The 14229-nt window shown below is 41.5% G+C and overlaps 1 protein-coding gene across 1 annotated transcript in view; it reads right to left on the bottom strand.

The window, feature by feature from the left end:
* Positions 1 to 45: 45 nt before the first annotated feature.
* The window catches only part of mamdc4 (MAM domain containing 4), a 26946-nt gene continuing 12762 nt past the window's right edge, over positions 46 to 14229 (bottom strand). Inside the window, exons 14-28 of the mRNA XM_047371662.1 lie at positions 14137 to 14229; positions 12729 to 12837; positions 12551 to 12655; positions 10761 to 10895; positions 10529 to 10656; positions 8358 to 8565; positions 8134 to 8271; positions 7922 to 8049; positions 7758 to 7848; positions 6158 to 6307; positions 5922 to 6047; positions 5716 to 5840; positions 5514 to 5613; positions 4498 to 4670; positions 46 to 2046 (exon numbers count right to left, since the gene is read on the bottom strand). The exon at positions 14137 to 14229 is cut by the window's right edge and continues 56 nt beyond it. Of these exons, the coding sequence (XP_047227618.1) occupies positions 2014 to 2046; positions 4498 to 4670; positions 5514 to 5613; positions 5716 to 5840; positions 5922 to 6047; positions 6158 to 6307; positions 7758 to 7848; positions 7922 to 8049; positions 8134 to 8271; positions 8358 to 8565; positions 10529 to 10656; positions 10761 to 10895; positions 12551 to 12655; positions 12729 to 12837; positions 14137 to 14229 (1842 nt within the window). The 3' untranslated portion in view covers positions 46 to 2013. The remainder of the gene's footprint in view (positions 2047 to 4497; positions 4671 to 5513; positions 5614 to 5715; positions 5841 to 5921; positions 6048 to 6157; positions 6308 to 7757; positions 7849 to 7921; positions 8050 to 8133; positions 8272 to 8357; positions 8566 to 10528; positions 10657 to 10760; positions 10896 to 12550; positions 12656 to 12728; positions 12838 to 14136) is intronic.

The raw sequence follows: 14229 nt of genomic DNA, 5'->3' as shown, positions 1-14229 counted from the left end.
GAAATAAAGGAAATGAGTTCAAAATGAAAACAATCTGAAGACCAGTGCTTTAAAATCTGCTTTATTTATGATCAGATTGTTGTAACTGAAGCGTGTTAACCATCAACCATGACAAATCCTTTGGTCTTTTCAATTTTTCAAATTGCAGATTCACAGCTGCTGTTTTACCTGATTTTTTCATCTTCTCTGCTTCCTCACTTCATCGGGAACACAAAGGTTTTAATACAGCTGAAGAACGTGGAAAAATCTTTACCAAAACCAGCTGATAACTAACTTTAGTTCAGCCGTCAACTAGAGCAATGTTCTTGATTCAATCTGAGCCGACCCATAAGTACCACATCTTTAACATTTGCCTTATTTTTTATTATTCATCCAGTAGATTTTGTAATGAGAATAATGTTGGGTGGCGCAAAGAGCTGCTTCGGGTTTGTTTTGGGTCACAGTTCACAAGGTTTATAGGTAACTGTGCAGAGTGATTAATTATTCATTGCAGAAACTGTAAAAGGTTTGCAGGAACATCATAAGCACAGGTGAAGATTTGAAATCCCTCCATCAATCTAATCAGCAGACTGCTGACTGGCTGGTTGCTATAAAAGAGGGGGAGGTGTGCCTGCAATGGTTTCCTGTATTGAAAAACGTGCCACCAATCATCAGTTTGTATCAAAATGGTCTTGCATGCAGGAAAATGCAAATTACAGCTGAAAGGAAGGTTTCTGCAGCATAACAAACTCCAAGCCCAGACGTTCAGTTGCAAAGAAGTAGTTTTGGAAGGATTTCCAAGAGTTTCTAGTAAGCACCAGGACCACTACAAAAGGATGCTACAGGTTAAATTGGCAGCAGGTGGGTGTCAGTTCATTTACATGGACAGTGACAGGAAGACTTTTGGACAAAGAAGGGCAGCAAAGAAACTGTTTCTGAGACATCAAGGATTGACTGGAATTTCTGCAGGAAGGTGGTACAGAATAAACTGTCACCAGTGCAGAGCTTGCTCCTGGCAGCTGGTGGGTGTCATCTCATCGCATGCACAGTAAGACAAAGTCTGTCAGATTACAGCCTTGTGAGGAAAAAAAAGGAACAAAGAATCAACTTCAGTCCAAGAAAACCATCACAGGCAGACTGAAATTCAGCAGGAAGTACAAGGATGGACAGCAGAAGACTGGTGCAAAGATATTTCTTCTGACTGATCGTCCTGATTGTTTGGGAAATCTGGTGAAGACCATTTAAGCTAACTGTGAAGCCTACCGATTGGAACCATGAGTGTGAGCTTCCTCTCAGTACTGCAACAGAACAGCCATGGATAGAGATTGGGATCAAAACATCCTCGAGGACCAATGTTCCCACAATCCAGGAACAAGCTGATGATGATCTGTGGATCAAAGTCCCTAAAACACCAGTTCACCAGACATTTTGAAACTAATTTCAGTAAACCCCCACAATCTTAATCTCAGGTAAGCTGTGGTCAGCTGTTAGATAGCAGATGAAGAAACAGAAGACAAACAAACTGTGATCAACTCTAAGCACTAATAAGCAAAAATCCAATCACTGACTGTTTGATTGTTGCTCAAACATCAGATCTGTTGATAACTACATGTGTCCCACATCAGCATCACTAATGCACGAGTGATTTTTTATTAAGTCACAATACAGGAAGCTCAAATGATCTTATAAACGTTCATGCCTTTTAGTGGTTCTGTGGTAGAGAGGTTTTAAGGCAATTAAAAACAGCCTTTAATTTGCTACAGCTCTACCAGTCATTCAGTTAGTCGCCTAGAGCACCACGATGTCCCTCTGTCTTCCATCCATCCACAGCTGCAGGTCCTGAACTCAGAAGATCCTCTCAGATCCGGGGCAGCTGGATTGATGAGCACTATGGGTGTGTTTTTTCTGTGTGTGTGTGCGTGTGCGTGTGTGTGCGTGTGTGTGCGTTAATTTAAGGTGACACAAGCAGTTCTCCCGCTGTGACATCACCTGCATTTCATAAAGCCACCTTTAGCTGGCAGAGCAGCCCCTGCATCACTCCTCCATCTCACTGACACCAGCAGGTACCTGCAGGTAAAAAAAAAACATAACCAGTCAAAATGCCAAGCTCAACGTCGTCATGTGCAAAAGTCTTGAAGCATCCTTGATGTCTTGTCATGTATCAGTACATTGGCATAATTTTACAGACACATAAGCATACAGGCTTCCCTGTTTGGTGTCCTGGCAGCATTGGCGGAGGTAGTTTTAACTGTTCGGTTTCCTGGCACACTTTTCCTAACTTTTCCAGAAGTGTAGTCTGGAAATTTACAATAGGGCTCAGATCAGGAAGTAGGGAATACCATTACAGGCGTTTAATGTTAGCCTGCATTATCAAATCAACTTTATTTATAAAGCACTAAACACTAACAATAACTAGGGGAGTTGGGAGCTATTAACAGTCCCACATCATCATGCTGCCACCACCATGCTTGCCTGTTGGTAGAGTAATCTTAGAGTTGAAAGCCTCACCCTCCATCAAAGACTTCCTGTCACTGTGGACCAATGACAGGAAGTCAAGCAAGGTGGTGGCTGCATTATGCTATGGGAGTGTATTAACTACCTGCAACTTCTTCATCTTCACCTTAAACCAACAGCTAGATGGTGGAATTTTTGACATAACTAGATGTTCCAACAGGAAAATAAGTCCAAACGCTTTAAAACTGGTTCTGGAATGGATGAAGCAGGCTGAGATTATTCTTCTGAGCTCCCAAAGCATCAAGCATCAGCCCTGCTGAAAACCTGTGGACTACGAATATATTCCAGCATTTACAAGACCGTGTAGAGGCAGATTTAAACTATTTTATGTATCACTAACATGTGTCACCAAATTACCATGACTCCAAGGTGAACTGTTCAGCGGTTTAATTATTTAGGAAGTTCAACTGTCAAGTAAGATGGTGGACGTATTATGTTGTGGGACTGTGGTATTGGTGCATTTGTTTACCCATTCCCAAACCAGTTCTGATGACTTTTTTCATCTATTCTGACCCAAAAGGTCACCCTCAGAAGAAAGAAATTTGGTCAAGGTAGAACAACCCAAGAACCAGCAAGGGTGCCTGCTACGACCCAGAAGCTGCTGGAATACCGGTGCCGCTGGTGCCCTGGCGGTGACACAGTGAAGTCAGTTTTAGACCAGCATGGACTGCATGTGCCTTCAAGCACAACAGCAATTTGCAGCTGACCATAAGGAGAAACCAAATGCCTTCTGGAGAAATATTTTACGGTCAAACAAGACAAAGTTTGGTGGTGGCAGCATCATGTTGAGGTGCTGATTTCACTGCCAGTCAAACTGCATGAAGTGGCTAGAATAATGAAGAAGTAGGACTTTCAACTTTTATCTTTAACATCTAAATGGTTTAAAGTAGGATACAGTTGGATTTCCACCTGGTCAATGATCCCAAACACACATCGAAACAGGCCAACATTAAGGTTCTGGAAAGGCCCGGACCACAATCCTGTAGAGAAACTGCTGGCTGTGCATTAAAACTGGGTCTTTGCCAGGAATCCAACCAATTTCAATAAAAATATTAAAATTCAACCAAGAAAATTGGGTAAAAATTCAACCAGGATTGTGCCAGAAGATGTTTGATGGCTGCAGAAAGTGTGTGGTGGTGTAGTGTATGTATATATATATGAGCCTGGATGTATATTATGTAAAATCATTGCAATACTTTTTTGTTTAACAACTCCACCCTGGAAATAGTAAAGGTTAAAACAATATTAAAAGACAGAAACCAAAGTGACGTTCATGCCAGTGATGATTGGGTGTGAACGTCTGACTGAAACCTCGGAGTTGCTTCCAAATACAACCAAAACCTTACCAGAAACTTCACCAGGGCAAATGATGAAAGACTTGTACACCTCCATTAATTATGATTCATTAAGATAAAAATGGTACTTATGCAGTAAATCCAGAACTGCACCCAGAGATACCAGAGATCAGAGATAAAGGTGACAAGAAAATCCCAAGACACGTTCTTCAGGTTAGGGATGGTCTCACCTGCAGTTTCATTTGTTTTCCTGTTTTATGGAGATGTTTCTGCTGTAATCACAGCTGTCAGATTGTAGTTAAACTCAGGAAATACCGGTTCTATTTTTCTTTACTACCTCTCAAGTTTTTCTGCTGGTCTTTTAAAGTGTTTCTGTTGACTTTATTTGTTTTAATCAATAACTGCTGCCTTCTTGTGGTGACAGATGATATATTTCTGCTGTGCAGCTTTTCACGTCATTAATTAACAGTAATGACTAAGCAGATAAAGAAACTGTGTCCATATTGAATAAAACTGGACATTATTTCTGAAATGTGTTGAGGAGTAAAACGTACAGAGACATTGTTGAACCCTGCAGCCATTGGATGGTTTTGTAGTGGAGGAACGCTGACATGATTCTCCTGAGATGTGATTTAATATCACTTAAACAGGTTTCAAAAAAGAAAAGGTGAGAAAGAATCGAAAGACATTGTGGGATGTTTTAACTCACTGTGGAGTCCTGAACATATCCTTCGTTGCTAAAGCCGGTAGCGCCCGATGAAGCCTCGAGTTCTGGTCTGGTCCGGAGGTAGAAGACGAGCAGGGCGACCAAAGTGCCGATCAGCAGCAGGACCACAATCACAGAGGCTGCGATTCCTCCGGCGTTGTCAGGCTTCTTTGAGGCTGAAACAGAGACAGAAATCATTTTCATCTTCTGCAAAAGATCCTGCTGCCACAGTTCACAGAGAACAGTTACATAATTCAGATTTACAAAGACTGCCAACCGGAGATGTCATAAACCACTGGAACAACAATGCTGGCATTCAGTTCATGAAACATATTCATTTTAAGCCTTTCAATAGTATAAATACACATTATTACACTTTGGAGCCACAAAACTCCATGTATTTTATTAGGATTTTATGTAATAAACCAACACAAAGTGGTGCACAATTATCTCCATCTAATCTGACTGAGCTTGAGCTATGTTACAAAGAAGAATAGACAAAAACACTTCAGTCTCTAGATGTGCAGACATACTCCACAGGACTTGGAGCTGTAACGGCAGCGATGGTCATTTTAGTATTCAGGTGGTCTTAATGATGCTGTTTGGTCTCTAATGTCCTCGGAAAAACTCTGAGGCAGGGGTGTCCAAAGTCGGTCCTTGGGGGGTGGTGTCCTGCATGTTTCCTTGCTTTAACGCACCTTATTCAGGTGATTGCAGTTCAGCAAAAGCCATAGACAGAAATTAGGTGTGCTGAAGCAGGTAAACATCTAAAACATGAAGGACATCGGCCCTCGAAGACTGACTTTGGGTACCCCTGCTCCAAGGCCTTGCCAGGACAAGTGGATTTATACTGAGATTAAATTACAGACAATAATCTATTTTTTATTTACCGGAGTCAATGGGACTACATTTTAAAACAAATGTTTAAAACCAAGAATCCTTTGGGTCGGTTCTGTGTCTACAGTCAGCATCTTAGAAGAGAAAACCAGCAGATATTTCGGGGTCTCCAGTCTCCTTACTTGGTTCTGTGACTTTAGTGGCACAGTCAAACCCGACAGTGTACTCGATGTCATCCAGAGCTACAAAACCTGACGTTCCTTTGATGCCTTCGAACACAATCTGTTAAACGCAAAGAAAAAATGGCAGCAGAGACGTCAACTATGATGCTTTTAATCGTGACTGACTCATCAAGAAGAAGTGTTCTGCAAATTTTTCACTGACCTGATACTCCTCACTAGATGTGATGTTTACTTCAAAGTGTCGCCAGGGTCCCCCAAGTTCATTCACAACCAGCAGCTCAAAGATAAGACCTCCAGACAGTCTCCAGATCTTCAGCTGGCAGTCCGCTGCGGACATTTACACAAACATGATGCCTCACACGCAGACGATCCAGACTCTGAAGTCCATTTTAAAGCAACCAAGCTTACATGAGTGGGGTTTGTAGGCCCAGAACCTCAGACAGGTGGCCTGTGTCGGTGGTAGGTGAGAGCTCAGCAGCCAAGCGTTTTGACTGGCTGCTGTCCTGTTGCTGCTTGGAAAGAAGACGAAATGACCTGGATACCAGAAACAAAAAACAGGACGGGCCATTTGGATTAGAACCAGAACAGAAACCCTTAATAATCAAAGCAGCCCCAGTGTCACTGTTAGTCTGTCTGACGCTAACCTTTCTCTGTGCCCAGAGTATGGTCTTCAAGCGGGACGGGATAGTGCTGTTCTGCCTCCGCACTGGTCAGCTCCCAGTCCAGTTTGTCTCGTAGGTTGTTTTGAATGTTGCTCCAGCTGCACATCCCGTTTTCCAGGCTGCACTTGGAAGCTGAGGTTTTCAAAGTAAGAAATTTGTATCTGTAGCAACTATTATCGAGTCGAATCTCAATAAATTAATTGAAAATGATTTTACTTCATAATAATAAACTTTAAAGTTGTCCTGCAGAGAGTCACTGACAGCCTCCACAAGGAGAGTAAGCCAAAAAACGTCATTGCTGAAGTAACTGGCGGTTTAAAGTGCCAGATCCAAGCATATCAATGGAAGATTTAGTGGAAGGAAAAAGTGGCAAAAAAGGTGCACAAACAACAGGGATGACCTTCAGATGATTGTAAAGCAAAGCCTAAAGAAATGTCTGCCTACTAAAAATAATGTCCATACAGCATGCAGTATATGAGCTCAGAATTTGGTTGGGGCTCCTTTGGCTTGAATTACTTCATCAGTTCTGTTGATGAAACAGTTTGGACCAAGCTTCAGCTGTTTAACAGATACAGTAGAGTTCATTGTTGACTCACAGTAAGGTGCCAAGTCATGTGACTGTAAAACATGCCTAAATCATCATGGCCCCAACACTGTGCTTCATATGTGGCGTTTATGCTGATATAATATGTTTGGTGTATCCAAATATGCCACTGTCATGTTCCCTAGCACTTTCAGCTCAGGTTGACGACTTCTCTCGTTCACTGAAGACGTTTAACCTACAAAAAGGCTTCTTCAGTGCTCAGGCCACAACATGTTAAAAAACATCCTATTCCAATTGATGTACCTCATGTGACTTGACTTATGAGATTTAAGCAACACAATTTCTTATTATTTTCTATTTTTGTTTCTTTTCAGTCATTATAATCATCTCAGACGTGTAAGGCACACATGTTCAGACAAGGAAGCTGGGGTGAGCGGTCATAGTTGAAAGGTTCTCAAATTGCAGTACCAGCTTCAAATGTTTTGTAAATGGCCTTATAACACGTTAATTAGGGGCAATTTCTGCTTCTCTAACGTCATTGTTGATGTCTATCCACCTTGGCATTGACCTAAGGTACACCTGCAGGATCCAGAGCAGCAACCTGGCAAAACTCCTGCTGTTATAGAGGTGCTCACACTAATGATAATTAATCAAACCCTTGTAGACTATTGCTGTAAACCTTACTCAACCACCACACAGTCAGGATGTCGTATGTGTGCCACCAGCGCCTGCAGATGCATTAACGTTTTTTCCCAAGTATCATATTGGAAGCACTCTGCTAATTTAGCTCATTTCCATACAGAATAACTACATGTAGATGAATACTTTAACAATCTCTACTTAATTTAGAACCCGTTTAGCACAAAATCACAATCAATTTAGTTTTATATCATTCTAATTCAGGCATTAAGGGCTTAAATAAGCACATTTGATGAATCCTATGAAAGCCGCCGCAAGGGTGTTCTTATATTAATCTGGACTTGGAGGGAAAATTCTGCTTGGTTTTTATTTGTCCTGCTGATATAAGTCAAAACAAACCTTGATCTTCACATGGGTGAGCTGAGACAGAGATGTCATCAACAGCAACGTGGGAACCTCTGCTTCCTGATCCAACCACCTCAAACTCCAACTGTGGAGCAAAATCATTAGAATATTAAGTCGAATAGGGAAGAAGTACTCCTTAAATTAGCGGTGAATTGTACCTGCCAGTCTACGAGGCCATTAGAGATGTTGCTGTTGCCATGACGCCAGTCATCTCCCTGACCGAGGCTTTCAGAGAAGATCGGCACCCTCTCTCCCTTCTCCAGTTTCAGATACACCGTGAAGTAGCCTGTAAGGTACCCACCACCAGTTGGTGAAGTAATTTGACAAAATGTAGCTTTATTTCAGTGCTATGGGTAGAAAAGCACCTCACCTGGATTCGGTCCTCCCATATGATACCAGAAACTGACACATTCGGGTTTGGTGGTTCCTGGACGAACAGGAGAGGTGAGGACAGCAGTGGTACCGGTTGGAAAAACATCTGCATCTGTGTTGACCATCATGTAGTAACCTGGACAGAACAGAGTTTATCAGTATCTCTGTTTTCTGTTTAGATATATTAAGATATTACTGTTCTCTAAAGATACTTTTTCTGACCCAGCTCAGTCCCCAAAGTGTGGTCCGTTTTGGGTCTAGTCGTTGTATTGTTGTGTCCACTACGATGGAGCCACTTAACGGTGCTGTAACCACACTTCTGGCCTTCAAAGGAGCACTTTCTGGGTATGGTGCACACGCGGTCCACAAAAGCCACATCGTCAATGGCCACCTGGCCATCGAAACCGGACCGAACCGCTTCAAACGTCAGCTGGTGGAGGATGACAATGATTTTTAAAGGTTTACTATGCATCTATGTTTCTTCCCAGTTGTATTTATCCAGCAGCCTGTGTTCATGGAGGAGTTCTTTTAGTACTTAGTAGAAGCAAAGCAAGGCAGGTTTATTAATGTAGCACCATTCATACACAAGGCAACCCAGAGAGCTTTACAGGACATAGAAAATAAACTAAGTATAAACACAAAAGCGTTGCATAAAAAAGATGCTATAGGCAGAAGGAAAACAAATTTTTCAAATAGTTCATTAGTCCGATTGTTTGATCAAAAGCTACAGCAAACAAAAAAGTTTTCAGTCCAGATTTAAAGCTGCAGTATGTATTTTTTATTTGTTAAAACGGTCACTATGTCCTGAAAGTAGAATATGAAACAGATGATCTGTGAAAAAAATCCAGCTTCTCTGGTTCCTTCCAGTGCCATTTGCAGAAATGCACAGTTCCTGATCAGAAACAACCAATCAGAGCCAGGAGGAATGTCTTAGTGTCAATCACGGTGGCGTAAGCGCTGCTCATACCCTCCCCCGCACACAGCTACCGTCATTTAAGCTAAAGATTGCCGGTGTGCTGCAGGTGTGCTAATGGTGGAAAAACAACCGAACGTTACAGAAACAACTGCACATTTCTTGAGTGGCACCTGCTCAAAACACAAAAATGGTTAACAGAAGAAGACTGATGATGAAAAGCCTACTGCACGTTCACGGCAGGCTCCGCTGTGGAGGGAGGGCTGTAGCACAGCAGAGAGTAAGGGGCAGCGACCTGTAAGGTGTGCTTGTTCAAACTTTCAGGCTAAGTCCAGGTTTTCTCAGAACTCCCCACTAAGAGCTGTGCCTCCAACCGGGCACGCTCATGGTGGCGCGGTAAAGCGCGCAACCCATGTATGGAGGCTGTCCCAGGTTTGAATCCCAGCCCGACGACGTTTTCCCGTCTCTCCACACCATTTCTTGTCTGCCTACTTAAACCCTGCCTAACACTGAAAAATAAAGGCCACTAGTGCCGCAAAACAAAATATATATTTTTTTAAATAAGCCAACCGTTTCCGCACATCTCAGGTTTTCAGGGAGTTTGTTCCAGAGCTGAGGAGCATAGAAACTAGACGCTGCTTCAGGTTGTTTAGTTCTGGTCCCGGGAGATCTGAGTAAGCTGGTCTCTGAAGACCTGAGGGGTCTGCATGGCTCAGATCTGACAAGCAACGCAGAAATGTGGCAGAATTTCACTATATCTATAGCAGAGCAGCCATCTGCTGTTAGGACCTGCTGCAGATGTAATTGATATCAGGTATGGGTAAAGAAAAAAAAAATCTGAAGATTTTGGAGTGGCCTAGTTAAAGGCTGAGCCTAAGGCCGATTAAGATGCTGTTATACTGCATAGGTCATGGACATTAGAGAAATGATAAATCCCTGGTGTAACAGAGGTGCGAGGTCTGTCACGATTGTATTGTATTAGTTTATGTTCAATGGTTCTCTTTTCTCATACATTTCCATAAAAAAAAACAACTGTTAGTTTTGATTAATATCAACCTGTCAAGGGACTACAGCTGGAAATTAGCATATTTTGCTATAACCTGGAACCATGCATATTTCCTGTTTTTAGGTCAATGTATTGCTGTGCACTGTCCCTGTACAAATAAAAGGAAATCATCATCATCATCATGTTGCATGACCTTAAACAGACTGTTCCTGCTGATAAGGCCTCAAATGTGACTGAATTCTTACAGTTCTGAAAAAAAAAGACTGGGCCAGATTTTCACCACAGCCACGTAGAAGACTCATTTCCAGTTATCAGAAACACTTCATGGTCGTTATTGGGTTTAGGAGGCCCTGCTATTAGTATTTCTTCAGGTTATTAAAACCTATTTGATGATCTGGGACATTAAAATGGGAGAAAAAAACAGAATAAACCTGTTTTTCACAGCTCTGTGTTTGATCTGGAGCGCTTCGTTACCTGAAAGGTTGTGAGCTGTTGCGGTACTGGGCACTGCGCTTCGTGCCACTCATTGCCGTGAGCTCCACTGCGGGTCCACAGTATGATCTCATAGCCAAGCCCGTCTATGAGCTTCACATTCAGAGCACCTGGATGGGATCAGGAAGTTAGTCACCAGATACACCTGAAGTGAAGTTTTTATCAGGTGAGAGGGCGTTGCTTCATTTGACCAGTGAGCTCCAAGTTTGACCACCTGTGTTTGGCCCGTAGAGTTTGTAGAAGAAGGTCAGGCATCTCTCAGTGGGTGTTGGTGGCTGTGGGTATGATACCAAGCGTCCAAACGCTCCGTGTAGCGAAGGACTCCACATGTCCACCACAAGGCTGCTGCCTGATGATCAGCAACGAGATCAGGTAAGATATTCCATCAGAGTCACAGAAATACAGATTCCTTTCAGTAAATATCAGTTAATATATTAATGGATATAATTATAATTCAGCTCAACACAAACTCATACATTATTCATTGAGTACAGAGTGATGTTTCTGGTGTTTGTTCCTCTTTATTTTGATGATCAAATCTAACAGCTGATAAAACCCCAAAATTCAGATTAACAGAAAATTTGTTAAATGAAACAAACATAAAATTGTTTTTATACAGAAATATTGTTTTTATGGTCATGAGGCCCAAAATCACTGTCAAGTTGAGTTTGTTTCCAATTCAAAATTTGAAAATAATTTTCGTTATTTTTCTATTTGTAGCTGTTTGGCAATAAACTAAACATGTAATATTTAAACTAAACAAACTTGTACATTTGCTTTATTAAAAGAAAAAACATAAAATGTTCTAGTCTTTGTGGGTGGATTGCTTTCATATTTTGTTTCTCTTTGGTTTATTATTATTATCAACAAGACAAAGACTTGAAAATTGGGCCTTATAAATTACAAAATGTGTGTCCATCTGCATAAACCGCTTTTGCCGATGGTCAGATTTGTACTACTTTATGAATTACAATTGGGGGCCACACAAAATTATTCCAAGGGCTGCAAACAGCTCCCCGGGCCACAACTTTAACACCCCTGGTCTACAAAATCATAAAAAAAACTTTTTGACACGACAGATGTCCAGCAGACACCCTCCATGTCATTGCTAAATAAATTGGCTGTTCATAGCCGGTTAATGGCAAAATTGAGTGGAAGGAAAATGTGTGGCATCAAAATGTGCTCAAGCAGCTGAGATTACTGATGCCCTGTCATTTGCTTGTGCTGACCTGAAGTCAGCGCAGCCATCTAGCAGGAAATGTTTAAGTGATTCATGCTTTCCTCTGCTGTTAGGCTTTAGGGAAATGCTGATTTCATTTTCCAGCAGGAATTGAACCTGGACTTCCGGAACACCTGAGCAGAGCCACAGGGAAATCGCCTCCATGCAATGCTGCATTGATGCAGTAACTGTTGCTAAAAGAGCACATATACTGCATAGGTCATGGACACTATTATTATCACAGTTCTGGATTGAAAATACTTATTTTCTTACAAATACTCAAATTTTAGGTTTTCATTTCCTGTAAGCCGTAATCATCAAAATGAAATTAACTTTCCAACATTATCATTTTCAGGTTTCACTGATTTTCAGGATGTCAAATTGTACAACCCCCGCCCCCCCCCCAAAAAAAAAAAAAAAAACAACACGGTTTTTTTTCTTTTAGAAAAAGACTGAAATTTCTTTATAATTCACCGGAAGAAGAGAGCTAAATATCCCAGAAGGCAGAGATGTGTGATGAAGTGTTAAATGCTAAAGTTACAGAGGCACATTTTTCCTTTATTCATGCTCCAAAGAAAGATTTGTTCACTACAGATAAAGGTTCTTCTGCCACCATCAACAGAACCATTTGGTAAAAAGCCTGTCTGAACTTCTACAGTTGCATAAAGGTATTATTTTTGTACAGCTGTTCCGTAACATCATGAGGTTTTCTACATGTGACAAGAAAGGTAAACCTGAAGTGATCAGTGTGCAACATAGGTGAGATCATCGGTGTATGATCTCACCTATTCCAATGGTGTGATCCATCCCAGTAACCATGGACCAGTCAAAGTTGTCACTGTTGTCCTGATACCAGCTGCACAGTCCTTCCTCAAAGTTACATGACAGCCCTGCAGCCCAGAAAAGTTACTTCAGTTAAAAAACTTTCAGACTTTTCGATTTAGAAATAGTCCTGAATGTTACCTGTTGGTACCGATGGAGAATAGTCAGCGTGGCAGCTGATGAAGCGAACGTTTCTCACTTTGATCCATGCATACGGCTGGAGTTTCACAGCGCGGGCTTCAAATGCCAGCTGATTAAAATAGGGGGAAGATTAGCTGTTTTGTGTTTGATGCTGGTGGGCAGGGTGTAGCGATTCATCAACAGTAGAAATAATAAGAATAATAATAAGAAGAATAAGAGTACACACCGCTTTTAATATGCAAAAATGAAACTATATTCAATAACGCACTTTTTTCCAAGTTTAATTTATTTTATCCTGTTTAATCCAACTGAAAAACAATCAGTTTTCCTCTTCACTCTGTACACCTCAGACTTCCAGTACAAGACAGACTCCTGTCATCTGCAGAAATACTCGGATGATTCTGCAGTCGTGGGGCGGATCAGAGATGGACAAGAAGATGAGTACAGGATGGTGGTGGACCGCTTTGTGGCACGGTGTGGAAACAATCATCTCATTTTAAATGTGACACAAACAAAGGAGATGATTGTAGATTTTAAGAGAAACAGGAATAAGTTAAAAACTATTTCTATCATGGGAGAAGAAGTGGAGGTGGTGGAGGAGTATAAATACCTCGGTGTTCACCTGGACAACAGACTAGAGTGGAGATGCAACTGTGAAGCCATCTACAAGAAGGAACAGAGCAGACTGTACTTCTTGAGGAAGCTTAGGTCCTTTGGTGTTTGCAGCAAGATGCTGCATATCTTCTATAAGTCTGTTGTGGAGAGTGTGATCTCTTCTGCCATCATCTGCTGGGGAAGCAGCATCAGAACCAGGGACTTAAAAAAGCTCAACAAGCTGATAAAAAAGGCTGGTTCTGTTCTGGGGACTCCTCTGGAACCTCTGGAGATCATTGTGGAAAGACGGATTCTTCATAAAATGAAGAACATTATGGAGAACCCTGAGCATCCTCTTCATGAGACTGTCCTACAACAACAGAGTGTCTTCAGTCAGAGGCTTCTTCAGATCTGCTGTAAGACGGAGCGCTACAGGAGATCCTTCCTGCCCACATCCATCAGCATCTACAACGGCTCTTTGAAGAAACCTTCATAATATGAGCTACAACAACATTTAATTTCCCTTTGGGATGATTAAAATATTTTTGAGTTGAATTAAATTGAATTGAATTTGGGAAAAATGTAGGAAACCTGCAGTAAACCAGTTGCTTCAACATCTTTTTGGATTAAATTTTAGTTGTTGTTTTGAGTTCAGACCTGCCATCAGTTACAGCAGCTCTGATTAACCAGTTTGGTTTAGTCTCATTTAATGTCAGACAGCGAGAAAAAACTATTGCCAAGCATAAAAGATTAGAATAAAGACTTAGATTTAAGATAATTAGAACAAATTTAATAGTAAATAATGAAACTTGACCTGGAAGCGATTTTTCCTAACTCCAAGAAGAATGTCAGCGTGATGCCAAGCCGCCTCCTCCTCCTCCTCTGCTCCCGTTTTTCCACTGTACTC

The sequence above is a fragment of the Girardinichthys multiradiatus genome, chromosome 8 (assembly GCF_021462225.1).
Source record: "Girardinichthys multiradiatus isolate DD_20200921_A chromosome 8, DD_fGirMul_XY1, whole genome shotgun sequence".
Lineage (NCBI taxonomy): Eukaryota > Metazoa > Chordata > Actinopteri > Cyprinodontiformes > Goodeidae > Girardinichthys > Girardinichthys multiradiatus.
This window is presented reverse-complemented; position numbering and strand designations above follow the sequence as displayed.